At 38.7% G+C, this 23,001-nt stretch overlaps 1 protein-coding gene across 1 annotated transcript in view; it reads left to right on the top strand.

The window, feature by feature from the left end:
• The window catches only part of PEX14 (peroxisomal biogenesis factor 14), a 69,546-nt gene that overhangs the window by 16,848 nt on the left and 29,697 nt on the right, over positions 1 to 23,001 (top strand). The window contains exon 3 of the mRNA XM_010005246.1: positions 14,131 to 14,215. Coding sequence (XP_010003548.1) covers positions 14,131 to 14,215 — 85 coding nt within the window. The remainder of the gene's footprint in view (positions 1 to 14,130; positions 14,216 to 23,001) is intronic.

Genomic DNA, 23,001 nt, shown 5'->3' with positions numbered 1-23,001 from the left:
GTAGGGAAAACAGAAGAGTGGGTGGGGATCTCCCTAGGCTCTAATGGCTTAACGGCCACATTTAGCTGGATTTTAGAGGCATAAGCATTTATAGTAGATTCTGTTGCTATATCACAGCCTGTTTTCTGCTTTGTCTCCATGGGGGTATTCTATGCTTTATCCCATTTCACAGCCTGAACTGTTTCCCCTACTTAGAGAATTACATGGGGCAGAGATGTAAGAAGGAAAGGAATCTTGCCACTACTCTACCTCTTTGTATCTCCATGTATTATCTGTCTGTATGCTCTCACAAGGCTTTCTGCCTTCCAAAGCCCTGCTCTGAAATTGCTGATTCAAGCAGGTAGCAACTTTAGAACTCCTTGCAGAACGAATGCTTTTTGCGTGGTCTCCTGACACTAGGATTTCCTCTCTGATTTATCATGCTCAGGTCTGCTAATGTCTGTTGACTAAGCTGGACATGGTGTGATGGTGTGAAGGTCATTTTATATATGCCATATACATTTCCAGAGACATGGTGGAAAGGTAGGACATCTGAAGCAGCATATCCTGCTGGGAAAAGGAGGAAGAAAAGGATAGTCTGGCTCTTCTTTTCACAGCATCTTGTGGTGGGATGAAGGTTTTGACAGCCTAATTCAGCATTTAGAGAAAGAACCAAGCAGAAGATTCCCCCTCACCCACTCCTTGCAGCCCAGCTGTGACAAACTGACAGATAATTAACAAATCAAGACCTCCTATTAGCCTTGTCCCTGATGCATTAAAGCAGCTCCTATGTTCATGTGTCCTTTAGCAAATTCCTGTACGTTATGGCTACAGGCTGAGGTAGGTAGATCACTTTAGAAAGGCAAAGGGTTCTGTAACATGTCAATGCACAAATATTTCCAGGAATGGAAGAAGTTGTCTCTAAAAGAAAATGGTGGACAGAAGGTGGGACTGCTGTGCTATGCTATGACTGAATGGAAGCTACTCTAATGGTACAGTGTGTGTATGGAGTGTCTTCTGGGAATATAGGACTGTGAAGGGAGGTATGGAATTATACAGTGCCTCCTGTTTTTAAAGCAAATTACATAAGTTGAAGCAGCAATTGATAGTGCAGGTTTTTCGACTGGGACTAAGCAAGCCTGTAAAAATTACATGCCAGGAAATGTGGTTTGTGGTAGAAACAGACCTTAATATTAAATTGTGGGTAGTGTATTGGTGCCCTTTCCTTTCTGTCCTCAAGTTGTTGAAATGACATTGGTTAGCCCCAGGAAGTCTCCTCTTTGCTTTAGCTCCACTCATTTGGAGAAGAATGAGAAAGAGTCTCAATATCCTTCTAGTTCAAGATAGTAAATAGACACAAGCCATTGGTTCAGCTTAACACATGTTAAAGGAGAGAGAGATATCTAATTGCATCAAAGCCACTCTTAAGTTCATGTATGTGGAGCCCATCAAGCTGAAAGCATCCAGACAGCATCTGCTGTTATCAAATCACTCTTGAGTCGAGCTAATTAAAATAGAGCTTCATTTTTCTGAACCATTGTTTGGCAGGAATTTGAAACAGGTCTAACCCAATTTCTGTGTGTTTATGAGCCTTTATTATATCAAAAGTACTTTTCTGTAAATGTACAGGGCAGTGTTAAATGAATTGATCCACACTGTATCACTGTAGATGCACTATGGACTTCCTAATGATTTCTCTTCTAGCTTTTTCCAGATACACCCCAGAAAGCTTGCTTTGTCCCTTATTGTATCACCTGCTTTCTCTTTTTTCCCTTCTGTCTCATTCTCAAGAAAGTAAATGTTCTTGTATTTCTTTCTTTCATATCCTCCTCCTCCACTCTATTGGGATTTTTTTATTATTAAAACATTAACACATTTGCTGCCACATGCAAATGCAGAATAAGAAACCAGGACTCCTTATATTCCAGACAGGAGCAGGACGTCTCCCAGACCCATTCCTACGCAGTACTCATCCCTGTTGATCATGGGGGATGGAGAGGAGGCAAGTCTAGATGTTGCTGTGCTGAACCTGTTTGATATAGGGTTTTTGTCCTAAATTTTTTATTTTAACATTTTATGTAACAGTGGCAAATCCTGGGTATCACATTCCTCTTTATAATTTGCTACATACCAAGCACAAAAAAATTAAAGAGTCATAGAAATTTCTCCCAAGGACAGGTTGTAGTCTTTGGCATCTGAAAGCTAATTAATGAATTTACTCTGTAGAAAGATGCTGCCACACATAGAGCTAGTCAGTTCAGAACATATGATTGTGAGTAGTAGCCCAGTGCTGCTGCAGAAACAGCAAGGTTAGGAAATAACTGTTTTTCTGGTACCCAATACAGTCCGAGTTCACTAGGTAGAAATCCTGACAGTGATTGGTCATGAAATCTTCTCCCTCAAAAGGACATAAAGACATTTGGATTTTTTTCACTTCTTTTTAACTTGGTTAATGGAATTTAACTTGGAATGGAATTTATGTGCATTTTATTTTGCATTTAATTCAGTGTATTCTGAATGTGTATATTCAACTCCTCTGTATAAAGTTTAAGAGCAGCATGCATAAATTGATATCAGAAGCAAGGGTAGCATTTTACTATAAGCAAACCAATGGGTAAGGTTCTGATAGATTTTCCCAAACTTAGGAAGTGTTGTTGTCTCCTGTTGTGTGGTTTTAGAGAGATAAAGTAAATTTTTACTCAGAAGTTTGGTCTTCTGGTCATTGACGGTGACTCTCTCCTGGTTCCTATTTAATAACTTTAAGTGAATTCAATGCTGACAAAAAGCAGCAGAGTCCCAGTATTCAGAAAGATAGAGCACGGGTGTTGTACTGCAGGCTTTTTCTGTAACCCTTGTAAGCAGAACTCATCTGAGGGCCTGACAGTGCTAGGGGGTTGACTAGTCTCATTATTTATTCAGTTCCTATCTTCTTTTCTGAGACAGTCAAGGTGTACAGTGAGTACTTGTCTTTCTAGCAACTGTCTGATCAATATGGTCACTTTCCCAGCCAAGGGACATGAGACAATGCCTTTCAGAGAGGAATTTCTGGTAGAGCACAGCAATAGAGGTAAATCCAGATACTCTTACATGGAAAAGTAATTCAAACAACATATCTCCTCAAGTCATGGTGAGCACAGAATGAATGTGTCCAATCTAAGAATCTCTTCATAGGCTTCTCAGCATTTCCTGCAGATGCAACTCTTGCTGTGGTTGCTACTGCGGAAGGAAGTTTGCTATTCTAGCAAGAAATACTCTCTCCTTTTTTGTTTTACAACAACAAAGTCAAGCATTTGGTCTAAGGATCCAAAAGCCCAGGAAATGCATCTCTAGGGCTCCTCGTCAATTTGGAACCTAATGAAATATAGAAAATACTCAATAAAAGCACCTTTATTACTTTAAATGTTTAAATGTGGAGTTTTTAGCCATCAGGTTAATGTTTTTGTATCATTTTTTGATTTGATTGTGAGCACTTTTCCAGGTATCTCTGCCACTTGAGCACTAATTGGATTTCCACAGATAAACTGTGCTAGCTGTAGCCCTTACATCACTGTGTTTTTACTTCATCATTATTTTATTTGTTTTTACTGTAAAGGTTAATAAATCTTTGTATGTTTAGAGCACGAAATGCAGCAGGCAGGCTAAGAACTACAATATGAAGGGGTGAAGTTTTACATGCTGCTTTCTCAGGTCTGAGGGGTGAAAGGAGAAACAGTGTGCCCTTTGTGGTATTTCTAATGGGCTGCTGGGTATGTTAGTCAGCCAAGTAGCGATCCATAATCCTTAAGATAAAAAGCGTTGATCTCTCCACTAGTTCTCAGACAGAGCTGTAAGGCATTTGAATTGGGTTACCATTGATTTAAGGTGGGGAGAAGACCGAGTAGCATGGGTCTGCTTAAAAGGTGATATGTGGGATTTATTTAACTTTATTTAATTTTTTTAAAGAAAATTGGAAGCTTTTCGGTGCAAGTGCACCTGAATTTTCTCTCAATTCTCAAGGAAGTTAATATACAATTTGCCACTATTTTAGGGAGGAACTAGTTGAACGGAAGAGTTTAGTCAAAATGTAGGCTGCAAATAAATTTCAATAAGAATTTATCAAGGTCCCAGATGTTTGCTATCTAACCTACTTGTTCAGAAAAGTGTGTGTTTTTTACCATTTTCATGGTTTCCTGGGAAGCTGAGCTTGACCTCCTACCACAGTGGAGATAACCCTTATTTTGCAGCCAAGAAGGCAGCATGGAAGCTCTTTTTGGCTTAGCAGGATTGAAATTAGTGCATTTCAAACATTTACCCTCAATTTTGTACTGTGTGACTTAATAGAAATTGATTGAACTGCTTGTACTGGGGATAAAGCATCATTAAAGACTGACTCTACTTTCTTCTGTTACAAAGATAGAAAAATGTCTTGTAGCTCCTATGGATGAGGTGAAGAGTCATGAAAAAACTGCAACATTACAGACTCAAGCTTTCTGTTGTGCCAGTTCTTTGCAGCAACAGTGGCCATTCTGACATTGGAGTTAACTCCATGCTGTGGTGTGAACCCAGATTTCAGCAATTGTTGCTGCTTTCTGCAGCATTTGTCAAAGAAACACTGCTTTCCTTTTTTTTTCCTGAATGAGTAATTGTTTATGAATTTTTCAGCATGTAAAGGGTATAATTATAATAGTCCCTGACATGTGCTGCCTCTGCCAAGGTTTAAGGAAGACAAAAAGTGGTAGAAGTGTCATTTTGAACCTTCTCTGATTTTGTAGGCCTTCCTGGTTTAGACTCAAATTTGTGTATAGAAACTAGACCAGAGACCCTGGCTTGAGTATAATTTTTTGTAGAACTAATTCTCTTGGACATTTAGTTTAGTTTAGTATGGCAGGATCTTACTCAAGTGTTTTAAGAGAGAGGACTCAATGATTAGTACATGTGATTATTTGGTACATACAGGGCTGTGTTCATTGAGCAGCATCATGACACCTATATGCTTTGTTTCTCTAAATACTGAACATAACATCCATGAAAAATTCCAAACTAACCCCAAGGGAAAATGAGCTGGACCCATTGTTCACAGAATATTTATAGCATGGACAGCTACAGTGGAAATGTTCTTCATGTTTGCCTTTGTATTGTGTTTCACTCCTGTTGTAGAGCAAGCCTCCCAAGACTTGACAGGGAAACTTAGTTGTTTTTGAGGCTGCTCATGCAAGTTCCTACATATGAAGGAGAAATTATATGATATTAGCTTCTTTCTGTTGAGAACTGGACAAAGACAAGGGACGCAGCTGCTTTCGAATCTATAAAATTATTCCACTTGCAATCCCCATAGACAAGGCAGCTCTGGCCAATCAGATTTCTTGCCCCTTACTTAGTTTTTCCCTTAATGGGGCAATTAACAGCAGGAACAAAGTGCATGGTCTGCTCAGTCTTTATTATTATTTGTGTTGTAATAAATGTCTAGGAGGCCAGTTGCAGACCAGCACCAGGCACTGCAGAGTAAAATACAGAGTAAAAGGACAATTCTTGTCCCAAAGAGCTCTAGGTAAAATACTAAATTTACATAAAGGTCTTCCACTGTCTTAAGTCCTTCTCCTTTTGCTGTTACTTCCCACCTGCTGTGGTTTGCATGATTTATTGCACACCTGTCACAATTTCCAGCTTCTTTAATGTTTCCAACTTGAAACCTTTTGTTTGTTAGACTCTGTTGATTCAAGTAGTTTCCTCTGATATCTCCTTACTCATTCTGTCATTCAGATCTTCCATGTAGTAATGCCATCATAGCCCCCTGACTTCACCTCTAGTTGTTTGGGTTTTTGTTGCTGCAAGTAAGACACTTGGTTTCTAATCTACATATTCCATGGATTAAGAATTCTATTAAATGGAGTTCTTGAAACAGCAGGTTCAGGAAATAATAGTTTGCTAATTTTTCCTGTCCATTTGAGTAATTTCAGTCTAAAACATCTTTATCTTCCACAGATAGGTTCTATTTTCAGTCCTCTGGCACTAGATCTAAACCCTTGTATTACTAATTATTTTCTGGTCTCTTGACTGTGGAATTACAAGGATCTAACTAAGTCTGAACATCTTGAGATCTGGTGCATCTCTTTGATTGATTTAGCCTTCTGCAGTCTGCCATTCAATAGCAATTTGAAGTACTCGGGCACAATCGTTAGATGTGACACAACTTCCAGTCCTTACATCATCTCCTAGCTTCCTAGCACGTGAAGGGACCTCCAGCAGTCTTTGTCCTGTAGATAAAAGAGTGAAATGTAATAAATTACAGCTTCATTGGTTTTTACATTCTGCACATGAGAAGTTAATAGGGTAAAAGATATTTCTTGCAAAATCTGTTATATTTGAACTCTTTAGTAACGGTAGTGTGGAGAGAGGAGTGAAAAAGCTAAGAGCTGGAGATGCTGTGATCCACTCCTCTGAAAATTGTGTCATGAATTTTTTTTTTTAGTTGTTGGAGCCACGGCATGATCTTAGTTCTGCTATAGTGAGCATCTTGGACCCTGAGTCATTACATTCCTTTGGAGTGATTGAGCTCAACAGCTTGACACTTGCATTAATTTTACAGTGCAGAGCCTCAGTGATCTCTAAACTTTCCTTCTGTAAGAAGGGAGATGCAAGATTATAAATTGGGTACTGTCATGAAAAGTTAGAAAAATCAGATTCTCTTGAATCAGTTTTCACCTTCTCTCTGGCATCTTTCTTGGGTCCTATTGAATGGGATTGTTAACCTTGTCATGGCGCACTGGCTTCACCCATGCTTGGAAGTTAGTTACCTTCTTGCCCAAGACGCTGACCTTCTAGTCCATATATTATCCACAGTGATCCAGTACATTCAGCAGTGAGGTTATTGCTGGTTTTATGTAAACAGAACTTCAAATAATTTGCTGCCAGTTGGATTGCAAGAATTATTCCCTCCCCCTTCGTTCATCTTGCTGCAATGCCTTCTTTGGTGGTACTGGTGATTGTAGGAAGCGTGCAACTTAAGCTTAGGCAGAAATACAAGAAGGAGATTTTTTAAGTGTAATTTTCATCTGGAAGCAAGATTTCAATAAAAAGTTAAAATGTTTGAACTTCAGAAAAAAGGTTCATGCTACTCACTGGTTAAAATTTATTGTGGTTGCTTTATCAGTTTAATACATTTAGCTTTGCTCTTGTGCTTATATTTGTTCTAAGATGTTTTTCCAGCATTTATCATTTCCATGTAACAGTTTGTATTGTGTTAAACCTGATGTTACGAAGTCTTATTTGGAGGTGTATTTCTTTCTGAAATAAAAAAAACACATAGCTCATTTTCTCTGTGTATAAAAATAGTTATTGTACACTTCTTTTAAAGCATGTGTAAAACTTTCGTGTTGTCTTTAGTTTTATGCATGTATTACTTGAGTATTATTCCTCTTAAAAAGATAGAAATTTTGTCAAGCTATCCACTGTATTTTAAGTCGAATCAGATAAAACTGAAGATGGCAGAGATATTTCACTTTGAAAGGTGACTACTACACACAGATGAAGTTGCTACTTTTCATAAGGGCTTTTACTCCATATATCAATGTGTTTTAAGAGAGACTTGGGTCAATAATACCATGCTTTAGAATTCCCTAAATACATATTTACACAATAGACCTTAAAATATATTAGTCTATCACGTCAGCTCCTGTACACTTCTATCAGGGATGTTTTATGTCCTTAACATATGATACAATAAAACTTTATTTTATATAGCATTTTTCATACAAATTGTATCCTAGAATGCATTGTGGGGTTAAATAAGACTTTCACAAGGTTAAAATTTAAAAAAAAAAAAAAAAAGCTGAAGGGTGCAGTAAAATTCAGGGCTTTGCATAGAAAATATTTATTTAACTGAACAATGAGAATCTGAATGGAGGGGCCACTGAGCTGAGACTCTAAATCTGATTTGAGCTGCAGATCAGGATCCCTGGAAATGGTAAGGTTATGTGAGGAAAGACTGGTTCTGTGTGAATGAAGGAGTTGGAAAGGTCAGGCCCTCATGAACAGCTGGAGGAAGTGTGGAGTGGCTGCTGGAACAAAGAGCTTGAGAACAGGGACTATATGGAGTCACTTCTTTGTAGTGAGAATAGTAGAAGAACTGAGGGGAAAGTATATTGAAAGGAAAGCCAGCATCTGAGCACACGCCTCCAGAGCTGAGCTGGTGGGTGAGGCTGATGGGGACGGGACAGCCGTGAGCAGAGAGGGCTGTTCAGCGCCTTCATGTCTGCTCCTTCCAGCGTGTGCGGGGAGTGGCAGGGGTCCTGGCTCCGTGGAGGTGTCCCTGCAACTAAGTAGGCACAACAAGATGACATGAAGACAGCTCAGCTTGGATTTTTTTCTGGCTTTTGTAATTTATTTTTTTTTGGTCACCCTATTAATGTAAATTAAGTAAGGCTTTTTTGTATGTGATAATTATAGATAAATGTATTTAAAGTAGATCTGGATTTTGTAGTCCTCGGGAAAAAGAGGAAGAGTAATTTTTCCCCCCATCCCTGTCATGTGTTCATTTTAATGAGCAATTTTAAAAAATTGAAAATAAAAGAGGAAAATGAATAGGTGTTGAACCAGCCTGTGATATGTAAATGCCAACTAGTAATTACCTAAAACCTCAATTTTCTTTCTGTTTCATCTTGCAAAACATTTCATTTCCACTGAGTGAAAACACTTAATTTGGGCTGTGCCGGCGGGTGAAGCCTCCTCTGCGCGGGGCTGCCGCCGGGCTCGGCTAGGGGGAGCGCGGGCTCCGCGCCGGGGGCTCCGCGGCCCCGGGTGATTCCCTGCGGCTGCCGCGCTGCTGCTGCTTCTCGGGGTGCTGGAGAGGAATCCACCTGCCTCCCGCCCCGCTCTGCGTGTCCCTACAGTAACCTTCATCTTTGAAGTGTCAGTGAAAACTGGGCGATAGATACACGACTAGAATGTGTTTTCTTACCCTTCGCTGTAATGTTGATGATTTTGAGTTACATTTATTTCATAGAACTCTCAGTTGTCTTGAGTTTCCAGGCACCTGGAATTTTTCTTTTTAGCTTTTCATACGATTTTTTTTTGTTTGTTTGTTTTTTTTTTTGTTACTATTCTGTATTCTTTTAGTTTTGAGTTCTTAATCTTAAAGCTTTTTTCTTCCTCCCCTTTGTTCTTTTCTGGTTCTGACTCCTGTGAATTTTGCTTTAAATAGTATTTTTTTCTTTGTTCCTGGTTTTTTTTTAAATTGTTTTTGCATTTTTAAACTTTTCTCAATATGATTTCAAGATCTGCCAAACTTTGTGGGTTTCTAGCTTCTCTTAAAACATAAATAATTTCTGTATGGTTTCATAAAAAATTTTGATGAATCATAGAAGCTTTGAAGTGTTTCCCTTCTCCTAACAGACCTACAGATTATTTCTTTAGAAATATCAAGCAGTTTCTGTGAAATTTGAATTTCATAGGAATTCTGGCGCCCAAAACACTGAATTGGGAAAGGTTGTCCTGGAAGAAGGAAGCTTGTGTTGGAAAACATTGTGTGTGTAGTGTCCCAGGACCCCGACTCCGCAAGAGCTCCACGTGCAATCTCAAGGAACAGTGTGCCTCTTTAGTGAGATATATGGCTTCATAATTAGTCCCTTGCATTTTTTTCATGAGTGCTAGCATCAGCGTTCTATGATGTGTTTCTCTGATTAACAGCTGCTTTGCAACTATTTCCTTGTGCCACCGATAATCGTATTTGTCAAGTTAGTCCTGGCAGAGCACTGATTTCTTACTAAAATGCAGCATCTCTGTTTGAAGGGGTTTTCTTGTTCATTGCAGTGCTAGGCTTTTAAGTCAGCCCTTGTTAAAACGTAAGTTGGCTTTAGCCTGATGCTTGTTAACAGGATTCTGGGTATCTCCTTTAGAGTAGGAGTGCAGAAACCTTTCACAGACAATTTAATCTTCTGAGGCTTGCAAACATACAGCCGTACACTGAGGGGGTGTTGCTGTAGGCTAATATATTGATCAGTTCCATTTGCCCTATAACTCTGGCCTGCTGCTCTGGCTGAAATAGGTTGAGTGTTTGTTGATACTGCCATATTACTATTTTTTAATACACTTGAAAAAAAATTAATTCCAACTTCTTTTACATACGTCATGTATATTGCCAGTGTTGATTGCTTCCGCACATGTAATGTAAACTGTCTGTGCATAGTTCATGGCCTGTGCCGCCTCTGCTTAATGAAAAGAAGTGTTGCATTTAAACAGATACAGATCCACTCAGAAAGACAAAATACCATCCCTTGCAACGTATAATTCAGACCCAACCTTTACATCACAGGTCATCTCAAAGTCTCAGTCTATCAACAAATGCTGTTTAGTAATAGCCTACAGAGGGTTCCCAGTATTAGGAAATCTATTAGAGCTCTTCTGGGCTGCACTCATTTTGGCTTTTGATTCTGTTTTCCATGTGGAACTCTGTTACCAACTCCTGTGGAACTTTTACTGATGAAGATAATTTTCCTTTGCATTTTTGTTAATTGACTAGGTAGGTTTTTTGAGATGGTAGAAAGTGGACATTTGCCACAGTATTTTAAATTTCGTGGTTTATTTTTCTAACGCTAGTAACGGATTGTGATAAAGTCGCTTAGATTGCTTCACTGGAAACCCTGCAGCGTTGAGCAGAGTAAGAAATAAGGCTAGCTTTACCTTCTGCATTAACACAAAAGGGAGGGAAATTAGGAATGAGGGACCTTGGCTGTCACGTCAAAGTGCTGTGCTTTGGCTCAGAATTTCGTCAGCCTGCTGCACTCCCACAACATCTGCAGTAAAGTTCCTGTCTCCGTTTTATATCTTTGACATTGAAGCAGAATATTTGGCCTGAATTTATGTAATTTGGCCAGACACAGATATAATCCCTGAATAGTTACATTCATCTTCTAATTAGAAAGTCAAACTGTAGGACAAGACCTGCTGCAAGATTCTACCCATCACCAGCCAGTCAGAAACATGTCTTTGTGTATCATATCACTGCAGGAGAAGTGGTGGTGGGATAGCAAGTTTCTGAAATTGACTTGCTTTTAAAAGCCATTTACACTGCCTTTCATTAAGTATGTACCTGACCCACCACATAAAACCAGTTTGCTGGCCTGTGTGTGCTGGCAATTTAAGAATCAGAGTAGTGAAACAATGCACATTATTTGGCAGTGTCCTAATACTCTAAACAGTTGGAGAAGTGTTACAAATTATACAGAAATAGTATGGAACAATGTTACCAGCTGAGTCAGAGTGCTATTTGCTACACGATTTTTTTGGCTATACGCAGGGCTGCAAAATCTTCTTGTCTTCCTCCTCCTTTTTGTGTTGTTTAAATTATGGACTGCAGTTTTCCTTGTTTGTGCAAAGAAAATGATCCATAGAACATAGGAAAGGTCTTGTGTATGTTTGTTGAAAATATTGGCATTTTGACATGGCCAAAATTGCTTCATAAGTTGCACATGTATACAAGATGAATTATAAAAATGAAAAAGCTTCAGCTCAGCCTATAGGAGGAATGTTCAGAGGTAAATGCAAACAAATACGAGAAACGTGGAGATTATTGGGAGGAGGAATACATGTCCAGGATTCTTTTTTTATGAAGTTTGTTATTGCTTGTAATTTTATTTTGTTTTAAGATTAAAAACTTTGTGAATAATGGAGGAAGTGATGCAGGGAAGAGATAAAATAGAAGTTTATTTTGGAGTGAAATTTACTACTGAAATGTTTACAGTTTTACAAGGCAAAAATAAGTTTTAATAAAGAGTTAGAATCAATAAAATGTTCACATGGTTGTGACTGAAATAGCACAATGAAAAATGCTGCTTATTTCTTCCAGGTTTTTTAGTGCTTAAAATCTGATGATTAAATATGAGGGCTTGCAGAATTTCAGGTCTGCAGGCCTTTTGTGTCTGTGTCTCTGGCTCACTAAATGTGGGAGGGAGTGTCGAGGAGTTTCTGAAGAAACAAACAAGTAATTATTGTTAGAAGGAAAGTGGTTTTGATACGTTCACATATCTGTTGGTCTGCTCATTTGGGCATCTTTCTTATTCAGCATATTACCTTAAGGTTATTAGTTTGGGTGCTTTATATTTCTGCATCTGGCATAGCAATATCAGCACAGTTTTAAATCTGTGATTTTCCTGTCACCTGCATTTCAGCTGGAGACAGATCAAGTGCACATAAATGAAATGAAAGTGTACTTTATGTGGGGTATTTTGCTATAGTATTTTATGGTTCAAAATTACTGAATGTAAACTTAAGGGAAAAATTGAAGGAAAATAAGAAAAGGAAAAGAATTAAAAATACCCCATTCATTTTATCCTCCCAACTTTGAAGTGTGCTGGGACTTTGTCAAATTCCCGTTAAAATAAATATGTCAATTTCATCTGTCTTCCAAATTCATTTATCATGCTTTTTTAAAAGGTGTTTTCTGCTTTACCTGATGTTTAAATTGGATTTGCTCGTTTATGCTGTTCTTTGCTGTATCCCCCATGTTTTTCTTAAATGAATTAGTAATGACAGCGTACTCCATCATACCCTCTCTACAGCCACTTTAAGGGAAGCCTGGTGATCTAAACCTTTTAACCTATTAAAGATGATTTTCCCCAATTGAATCAGACCCACCACAGGTGTAATAACTAATCATTTAAACTACACCTGCTATTATGTATTTTTAAGCCATTATGTGTGTTGGATAGATGATAATTCATGTTTATTGCATTGTCCAATGGATCCGTTTTGCCTACACTAGCCTGATTAATGTATTTAAAGAAATAAGAGATGCAATTTAAAAGAAAAAAAACATTGATGGAATGCACTGAGGAGTACATTGAAAGTGCCATTAAACCCATCAGAACTTTGCTCTCTGACCAGAAATGCATATTCGAAGGGTTTGATTCAAACACAGAGTGAAACTTGGTGATTTCAGTAGTGGTGCTGTTTTTTCTCCTGTCTTTTTCTGCTGTGAAAAGTTTTGAAAACCTTTTTAGAACTGGATTCCACAGACTGTATTTTAAGATAAACTCTTCAAGACTTACCTAACATAGGTCTAGCATATACCACCATTTGAAGAGAAGGTTTATGCCAGTCTCTGGGGACAAAAACCTCTTCTATGCATGCGCATGGTTATTTTTAGTTCTAGTTGAAGGAAGTGATCTCTTCCACGAGTTCACATGGGTGTGTCCATCTCCCAAGTGCTGTTGACTTCAGGCACGTTGTTCCCCCTGATGCCACAAGCAGAAGTCTTTGTATAAAAGTACATTGGATTGACTGGTTTTCAGTGATGCAGCAACATGTAATAATGTGTGTAATGGTATAGGAGAGCATGTGGAAATTTTTACCTTACAGTATGAAGAAAATATCAAATACCTTTCATTGGCTCCAACTGGAAATGTGAAAAAAACTGCTGTTGTTGGTGATGCCATTGAGTGTTATGCTATACCTTACCCTTTGTTTGAATAAGTCCTTTGTTTTAAGTGCTATGTCACCTTAAAGAACGATATAGAAGTCAGTCTTTAGACAAAAGTAATCTGTGATTTTTGCTGATGTAGAACATAAATTTAACCACTCACATATCCATTTATGTCATGAAAAGTGACTTTTTTGATATTTTTGTTATGTGATCCAAAACATGTGGCGTTGCTTCGCTTCCAGTCATGACAAGCTGAGGTTTATTTATTGCTTTCAGTAAATTAGAATGATGGCAGAAAAGGCCTTACTCTCTTAGAATATTCAGGGAGCTTTAAGTCAGATAGAAAGGAAGCATTCTTACTGGTAAGCCTACTCTCATAGATCACATGCTTTGTCTCAAGGTTGCTCTCAACTATAGGAGCCAGCTTAGGTAAAAAGATCATAATATAAATGATAGAAAGCCCTAAGAATCTTAATTGCGTCTTGAGTACAGGTTGAGCTACTCCAAAAGTAATTCAACAAGAAACTTATGGGTTGAAATTCTGTAATTGTGCTGTGTAGAGTTGAGCCACAAACTCTGATGCTCTTTGAACCATTTCTGAAAGTTGGATTGTTGTCAGCTCCAGACCATCTCCATGTGTTGGCTGCAATGCCTTACTTTGCAGTGCAGATTGCATAATGTAAAATAGGAATTTGACCACTCTTAACTTGGATCTTTTCTCTCTTCTATATCTCCAATCCTCCTACCCTCATCAGATTGTGACAGCAGTGAAATTTTTGCAGAATCCACGAGTCCGCCAAAGCCCTGTTGCATCCAGAAGAGCATTTCTGAAGAAGAAAGGTATGGACTTCTAAGTTTGTGGTATTAGTGATTATAAGGGAGCTTGGGTTAGTGTAAAGCCAAAGTGTATTGCTGTGGAAAATTAGATGTTAAAGGGCAAAGCAAATAATGTGTCTCAAAAAAAGATTTGACATTTGTAAGTATCATTCTCTTTTCTTCCAAACAGTCTAGAGAAATATTGGTACCAGATGTGGAATTGTAGAATACAGAAGACACATTGGAACTTTTTGGGTTAACTATTATCAGATCTTTCCTGAAATGAGAACAGTGTAGAGCTGAGGACTAGATGGTCAGTTGTAACCTTAGTGACATTGGCTTTAGAATGACCGGCTTCTAGGTGAAAAGGTCAAATATTTCCAAAGAGAGCCAGAGAGAGGAATGAAAGGCAAAGGACTTGGTGAAAGTAAACAAGGTCAGGTTAAGGTCAAGACTGGGGTTGACCTGACTTTCAGGCTGAAATGGTATACTATTGACTTGAGTTTAGCCCTTTTCTATAGCAGGAGTAGAATAGATCCTGACAAATCCTATATTGTCTTAGACAGATGGAACATACTTTGGCCATTGCCTACTGAGAATTTCTTTTAACTTTCTGACTCACAGTGGAACTATCTATCTTTCGTTATTTTTTTTTTTTCTTCTTCTTCTTCTTTTTTCTTTTTCAAGTTCTTAGTCCACAACTTTTCAGGGCATTTCAGGTGAAGACCACTCCATATTATGCTTCCTTCCTCGTACCTTATTCCTTAGATGCTTACTGCAGGATGTAAATAGTAAGGACAGTCTTACCTTGAGTTATTACGTGCACTATGGAGCACTTTAAGCAGTTGGAATTATACTGAAAATATGAATTCTATACTTTAGAGGGGAGTGACCCACTTATACATTGAAGTAATAAGTACTTCTGGGTACATCAAATTCTAAAACTAAACATCTTGAATTTTGAAAAGTAGGGAAGCCTATAAAACGTATACTATTCTGTTTGAGGTTATGAACTGTTTATTGAGATGCCTGAGACCTGATGTCATGAAATGGAGAGTTGAAGTATATGCCCCATGTTGCTCATCTTGATTAGCAAAGGACCTAGAAAGGAATGGCAGTCTTGTCTGTTAGCAGTGATGTCATGGCCAGTAGTTCATGGGCACATCATTTTGAGTGGGTGCTCTATCTGCTTGTCCTAGTGCTAGTTAGAGAGCATTCCAATCACACAGATACGTTGCTTGCCCTGCCCTGCCATCAGGATGGCATTAAAATTTGGAGCCTGTTGACTGCTGTGCTCCATGAGTTTTTCCCTGAAATATGTGGACCTTTGGGGAGTAATTAATCATAAAAGCTTGGGGATTTCAACTCTATCATTGAAGCAATGAAGCAAGGGAAAGCTGAGCCTAAAAGCTGTGCTGATTACCCGGGGTAACCTGATACAAAATCTATTGTTGCCGAGAGATCCTTAGCCCCCAGTATATCGTGCAATATTATAACTGCCTGATCTTCTTCTGTGCTGACAATGACCAGTTATCCCTCATTTTCTCTCTCAACACAGCTGGGTTAGAATTTCATTTGCAGAAGGTATTTAGAGCAATTTAGAGACAAATGTCTCTGGTGTTTGCTCTGCACTTCCCCACCGCAGGCTTCGCTGAACAGTTTTTAGTATCAGGAGCTCCATCTAATCTGTTTAATTTTAATAAATCCCTGACTGGGAGAAGAGGAAGGATGGGGAGATGGAGGCACAGAGAAACTGTGGCCCAACTAATACTTCTTATGAATTACTTGGCTAATAATTACTAAGGAGCAGAAATGGTTTGGTAGAGCTTTTTGTTTTTTCCTGTTTGTTAATTAGCCATTCTTCCCTTTGTGCTCATTGTTTGTTTGAAAATGGAACAGTAGGAGATAGGAAGTAGTGCCTGTACCTGACAGTCACTGGAAATTTGTCCATATGGAGTCTGACCACTGAGCTCACAACATGGCCTCTGTTCAGTGCTTGAGAGGAGAAGGTACATGCTGTAATGGTACCTGTGCGCTCTAGCAGATGGAGGCAACTATTTTTTAAACATAGAGGTTGTGGCTAATGTAGTCCTGAGTAAAGGAGGGATTACATGGTTTGGTAGACTGTTCCCTCTGGTCTCTGATAGGCAGTCATTGTCATTCCAATTGTAATGTTTATCCCCATTTTTTACAGGTTGGCTGTCTGCTAGTGAAGTCCTCACTGCCAGTCCAAAAAGCATTTTCTGTAGAGAAACCATTTCAGTTAAAAGAGTCATTTTAAAAAATTACCTTTGTAAGAAACAATACAGATACCCTTCTATTCACACTCACTCTGATCCAAGTTTCTTTAAGCAGAAGTTGCAGTAGAAGATCTTTTTATGGACCACAGCAATCGTTTCGTGGAGGGGAATTTTTGTATCTATAGATAATTGTACACCATGTACAAACTTGTCTTTTGTCATTACTTATGTGCAACCGTGCAGGAGAGGTCTGGTTACAAACTCCTGAAGTAGAGAGGATGGTGCTGGATCACCTTGAGTCTGTGAATGTTGAGGGAAAATTGCAAGGAGCCCTACCCCTAGCAGGAGCCTTCCACTGCCCCAGCTACAGCCTACATAGGATACAGGGATAGGATTGAAGCATTACCTATGGGTGAGCTTTCAGGTCCTTTAACCCTGACTTTGCCTCAGAAATGTCACTTCTGAGACTTGCAGAGATGGTTCTGTCTTAGATAATATTTTTTTTTCTTTTTTTAAAGTGTCTCCTTCCTAAAAGAGGCAAATCATTTTTTATTACTTTTAATATGAATTAATATTCAATATAGGAACTGAGGTTTGTTTAATGCATTTCAGTGCAATGAGAAATGAAAGTTTCTTCAGGACCCTCAGCTGGGCTGGGTTTGGTTTCTTGTGGAACAGTAGTTGCAGAGGCTGCAAGTGTGCTTTTCTGGTTACTTGCAGGTCAGGGGTCTGCTGAACTGCTCTCTCTGGAGCATGGGATGATTGTATTGATGACAGTTGGGAGAGTGAGGGTGTCCTGGATTTCTAAAAGGTCTTTCAAAAGTTGGATGAGATTTCTCTGTTGTCTTAAGCACTTTTATACTCCCAAATACAGAGGCATTAATGAGAAACATGAAGTTATTAGAATCATTTATCATTTTCTTTGAAGCTTACACTGGCATTTTGTGTAATTTATGACATTTCCTCCTTTTTATCATGAACTTCTTCAGATGAAGGGAAAAACAGCTGTTTCCCCTCAGAGTATCTGAAAGAAAAGAAAGGAAAAAAAGATGCTGTTTGTTTTTTGTCCAACTCACTGATTTTGCTGATGACATGCCACAGAATCAGCGGCGCCTTGGGAGTAATTAGGCAGCATGTGGGGTTTAAACCCTTGTGGAAATGTGTCTGTCATCTAAGTGTTCTGCCTCAGATGTCCTGTACTGCTCAGTTACCCATCCAGTAACTCATGTGGCTTGTTAATTTTGTGCACTCTGAATCTGTAACTTCTGGCAAGATAGAGAAAGGGGGTGGAAGTGCACTATGGATGTGCAGCTGTGTTTTGCAGGGTGCTAGTGTTTTGGGGTGAGGTTACAGACTTACTGTGTAGTCTAGAATGAAAATATTTTTTCTCTGTTGCATGTTCTCTTCACTGGTAAACTGAGTACAGTAATGCCTTCCCAGAGTGGGACTGCAGGAACACACAAAACATAGGAGGAACTCAGAAATTACAGTGGCAGGAGAACAGAAATGTATTAGGGCAAATAACTGTATAATTGTTGTGTTATATTGGGAAAATGTTCACTTGGAAGGTTCAATAGTTTTCAGAAGGTAAGCTGCCTGGATTGGTCTTTTGTATATGCGTGCAACATATGGGCTGCAAGCTTCAGAGAGCAGTCACCCTCTTGCTTGGTGAGATGAGTTGGAGGTTGTTGGAAGCGTTGGCCTTTTAGGTGTTCTGTTTACTAGTCTGTTTCATTATTTTGACTGGTAGGAACTGTGTTAATACACAAGGTTTTCCTTGTGTCTTGTATATTTTTTTACAGTGCCTCAGAGTTCCAGAAATTTTTGCCAGTGTTGATATGCCAGTCTATGGTGATTTCTGAAGAGATTAATAAATAATTTAATTGTACATGCCTTTTCTCAATCAGAACTCAAAGACACTTGGTTCCCTGGAAACCAGCCCTGTGAGCCGCAGAATGTCCAGTAGAAAACTGTCTTAATATTCTTCCTTTTTCTGTAGTCTGCATTCTTGGAAGCTGAACCCCTGTCTTGCCTTCTTTACCAAAGGACCCTGTCATGAGGCGACTGTTTCCCACAGAACCCAAGTGGATCACCTTAAGGGCCTAAGAGAATGGGGCACAGCCCACTGCTGGAGGGCTTTAAGGGAACCAAATTCTTCAGCAGATTTCAGTTTAACCCTCTTTTATTACTTTTCTTTTTTATAATTTAAGTCCATTTCATGAGGCAGTTTGCATGTCCTTGAATGGAATCTCGTTACCGTGAAAGCTTTTTTAGCATTGATTTCATAACAGTCTTAATTTAATAGCTCCGTCATTACGGAGAGGCCCTGAGAGTGAGGCCCTAGCTTTCCAGGTCACTGACCTTTTAATTACAAACCTTGTTCTGATGGCCAGGTTATCGACTGGGCAGCTCCCAACTCCTGCCCCCAGCATGAAGATGAAAATAACTGCCTTTCCTCCCCCACCTCCAGAAAAGGGAGGAAAAGAAAAGTAACCTCTTGTGTTGCCAAAATTAATTTTCTCTTTCAGCTTTACTTTCTAATTAATTCTTTTAACATGTCTCAGTGAAGCTCAAGCAGTTTTTACAAAGCTTTTCCTTGAGAAGAAAATAGAAGGCAGGCCAACATAGTCCTGTGACTATTCATACAAAAAAAAAATAAATAGTTAGTTAGTAGCCGGTGCTGTCAAAATACCTATTTGTGCCAAACTGCTGTGGCCCCTCCAAACTTTATGCTTTTCTAAGAATTACTGTGTTTGATACAAGAATGTGTGATTAGGCAGTAAATGTAGACTATTCAAGGAATGCTACAGATAGCTTGTCCTTCTCTTCGAACATGCTGATAGAATACAAAAAGAGATGGTGAAGAAAAGGAGTGGAGACTTATCTTCACTGCACAACTGATTGTGTGAGTACTTGTCCTGTTTTGTCCTTGCAGATGAGGTAACTTGTTCTCTAGCTGTCTAGTAAGTATTTTGTGCCAGTGCCTCTGCAGACCTCCTCACTTGCACTTGCAAAGCTGTATGTGAGACCTGGAATTCAAATACCAATAACAAAAATTTATTGCAAGAATACAATTAGTGTATGAAGCATCTAGAACAAATTAAGACACAATGAGAGAAAGTTCACTAGCATAGGTAGAACCAGGGAGCATGTGCTTTCTGGTTATTAAAGAATTTTGGAACAGGTGTTCCAGTAGCATAGAGTAAGTCGCAGCTTGTGTAAACTTACAGAAATGACTGTTCAGTTTAAACGGAAGTCAGTGCATTCTACATTTTCATAATGCTTTTCACTTGAGAGTCTTAGAGCCCATTGTACACATGAATCATTGAAACTTTGCAGCCATTTGAATGGGGTGTTTGATGGTGTGTACAGGCTTAGCTAGATCTCAAAGCTTCCACTTCTGAGGTGGAGGACCACAGCTGCTTAGCTTCACTACGTGGTTTTTAGGAGAGGAAATGAAGAATACTTTATCTAAGTGATCTTGCAGAGAGAGCTTTAGGGATAGAGAATGTAATTACTGGGTAAAAAATTTACTAAGATTCTTGAAAAGCACTATGGGATATTTAATTACTAAAGATGCTTAGGCCTCTGTTTATGACTCTGAAAGACAGCTAGTGTCCCTAATGATGTTTTGCTTAGGTTAAAGAAAAATATGTCCTGCACCTTTTCATGCTACCAGTTTTTCTTTAGGTGTCTCCCGTCCAAGCTTTGTGTCAACACAACCCTGCACAAATGGTATTAGGTCATAGGACTTAGTGATCTCAGAGGTCTTTTCCAGCCACAGTACTTCTGTGGTTCTGTGTGAAATGGGGAAATCTGGTTGTCACCCAAGGAACTTAGTAGGGACCCAAAGCGTGACAAGTGGGGGAATTAATATTTTTATTGCTAGCAAACTCACAAGAATTCCTTTCTGAATCGACATACCTGTTTTTGACACTGCTATGCTTGCCCAGTTCTGATAAAGTTCAACATGCAGAGAAGATTTCCACCCTGAATCTCATAATCCAGAGGAATAGATGTGTTTGTGATCTAGAAATTAGTTCCACAGTTGTATATTTTGAATTAGTTGCCTTCTTTTTGCTTCCTGAAAATGACTGAGCATCTCTATCCATCTGCTGTGAAGGAGATGTCTCCCTGTTCTGCCAGTCTTCTCTCTGCCTATCTGTCACTTGCTGTTTAGTACCAGCCTATTTATCATGCTGACTCTTTACCCCCATCAATTTTACCACTGTTTGTGTTATCTGAGCTTGTCATGAACTTTACAGATTTTCTTGGCTTCTTTGGCAAGAGGAGACCTGCAGCAGTAATGCTAACAAAATGTGATAAATTGATTAACCTTAGGACATCCTGAGAAATTATATGGCTATTATTTGGAGTTGTCAGGGTTTCTGAAAGAAAATCTTTCAATTTCACTGGAATCTCACTGGACAATCTGAGATTTGGAATTTGATTTTTATATTAAATAGGGATTAGTGTTTAAAAACAAAAAAAGTTGTTTTTTTAATTGAAATATTATAGAACTATCAGATCACTTTCTATTGATTAGACTGGAAACTTTAATATTTTAACTGATAATAAAAGAGATTGCTAGAGTAATATAATATGCACCATAATATAACTGTGAAAATACTTTGAAAAATTGGTTTTAAATTGTTACGAAATCATTACTTTTCTCCAGAACATTTTCTGGTTTTTTTAAGAAACACTTCCTGTATTCTCTAGAAGTTTGTTGATGAGCTCTACTTGGAACTAAACTATTGTTTTGTAGCAGTGCTTTTCACCAGCAGGAAAATACATCATTGCTGTTGCTGGGCAGCTCCAACAAGCTTGTCGTCTTGCTCTGTTCTGTGCTTTCATGTTTGGCTTGAGTGCTCTATACTACTGCCTTTGAACTAAGCACATTGCTGAACATGAGGGGAAAAGTCCTACTTGGGCCTGTTGAAGGGAGCAGAAAAAAAAAAAAAAAGTTGTGGAAAACTTAGGGCATACTAATCTTCACAGTGTATTGGTTTAAGCAGGGTTATGTTAACAGGCTTTGATACAAGCTTTGCTATTTAATATTAAAAAACCACTAAAATCTCAATGACTTCTTCTTTGGTTTCTGTGTGAACTGTAGAGAAGGTGCATCACAAGAGGCATCACTTTGATATTTAATGATGTTGTGAAGAGGTCATTGATGGACTGTCTCAATTTTTACATCCTCTAAATGCCTATAAATGTGTTCTGTAACAGAGCGTACAAGTCACATTAGGGGTAATATCCTTCCTCTCTCACTTCACGCTCAGCCTTCAGTGATCTTGAAGGTCTATACTGCACAGAATGAGATGATACTGGGGAAACAGTCTGCTGTATCTCCTTCTTTCTGTGGGCCACAGAAATTCCTCACAATTTCAGTGAAGAGTCCAGAATCGCCTTTGCCATGTTCTTGTGTCTTGAAAATTACTGATAAATTGCAACAGACCGGCTTGGTGCCCAGGAAGTTGTGTATGCTACAAAATATTGTTTGTAAGCTTAATTTTAACAAATAATTGGAATGTCATGGTTTTAATGATTGTCTCTCCACTTGGCTATCTGACAGTAACTATGTAATATAAAAGAGCCGTTAAAAATGGCTTTGCAAAATTAATTCCTGTTGCTCACTGAGTGTGTTTTGAGTCATATCTGCCTTGTTTACTGTCAAAATAATATTTCCATTCCTGGTAGCATTGAAAAAATAGTATGATTACAGCAGAGTGAGTTGAAGTCTATTCTAGAAGGCAATGAGCAAACAGTCCCTTGTATTCTGAGTCCTGAAATTGTTAGCCTTAGTAATGGGCAGAAAAGACTCAGACCCTAAGTCTGACTTATAAATTTAATAATTTATTTCTTATGTTTTCAGGTGAAAGTAAATGCAGAGTGCCAAAAGAAAGTCACTTCTGTAGTTACAGTGTAAGAGCAGGCACTGGAGAGCTGAGATCTGACTGCTTGCCTGGCTTTGGGCAAGTTACTTGTTCTCAGCTTGCCCATCTGTAAAATGGGGTTAATTACCACTTTTACATTATTGACTTAGTAAGATTTATGTTAGCTCTGTTTCTAAACTGCTTTGATATGTTTTTATCAGAGTTCTTGGTGCGGAAGCATGTGATTTTTGAAGTCACTTCTGCAGTTAAAGCTGCATTTGGAGGGAGGCTGAGAATTTACTTCCCTTGGACGCATACAGGAGGGGAGAGCTGCAAACTTCAGAATGTCAAGGCTCAGGCAGATTGCGTGCAGTCCTAATCCAGCCCTGCAGCTTTGACCTTTGAAGCAAGCTTCACCTTGAGACAGTTGTAGAAATCTGTGTACGTTTGTATAAAAATATTTTTTGTGATAGAAGGAATTTGCTCTTCATGGTCATCCAGACCAGGGTTTCCCCATGGTCTTCCTGAAGCAATGAAAGGAATTAAGTTCCTCCTCTGCTCTGTGAATGAACCTGGTATTCTAAGTCTAAAAAGACAGCCTTCTCTCTTGAGGCTAAAACAAGAAGTGCAATTAGGATAATCTGTGTTGCTCTTCTGCTGATATCCATCTCAGACCTAATGATACTTTCCT

Source organism: Chaetura pelagica, unplaced genomic scaffold (assembly GCF_000747805.2).
Source record: "Chaetura pelagica isolate M959 unplaced genomic scaffold, ChaPel_1.0 scaffold159, whole genome shotgun sequence".
Taxonomy (NCBI): Eukaryota; Metazoa; Chordata; class Aves; order Apodiformes; family Apodidae; genus Chaetura; species Chaetura pelagica.
Note: the sequence above shows the minus strand (reverse complement) of the source record. Positions and strands in the feature narration are given on the sequence as shown.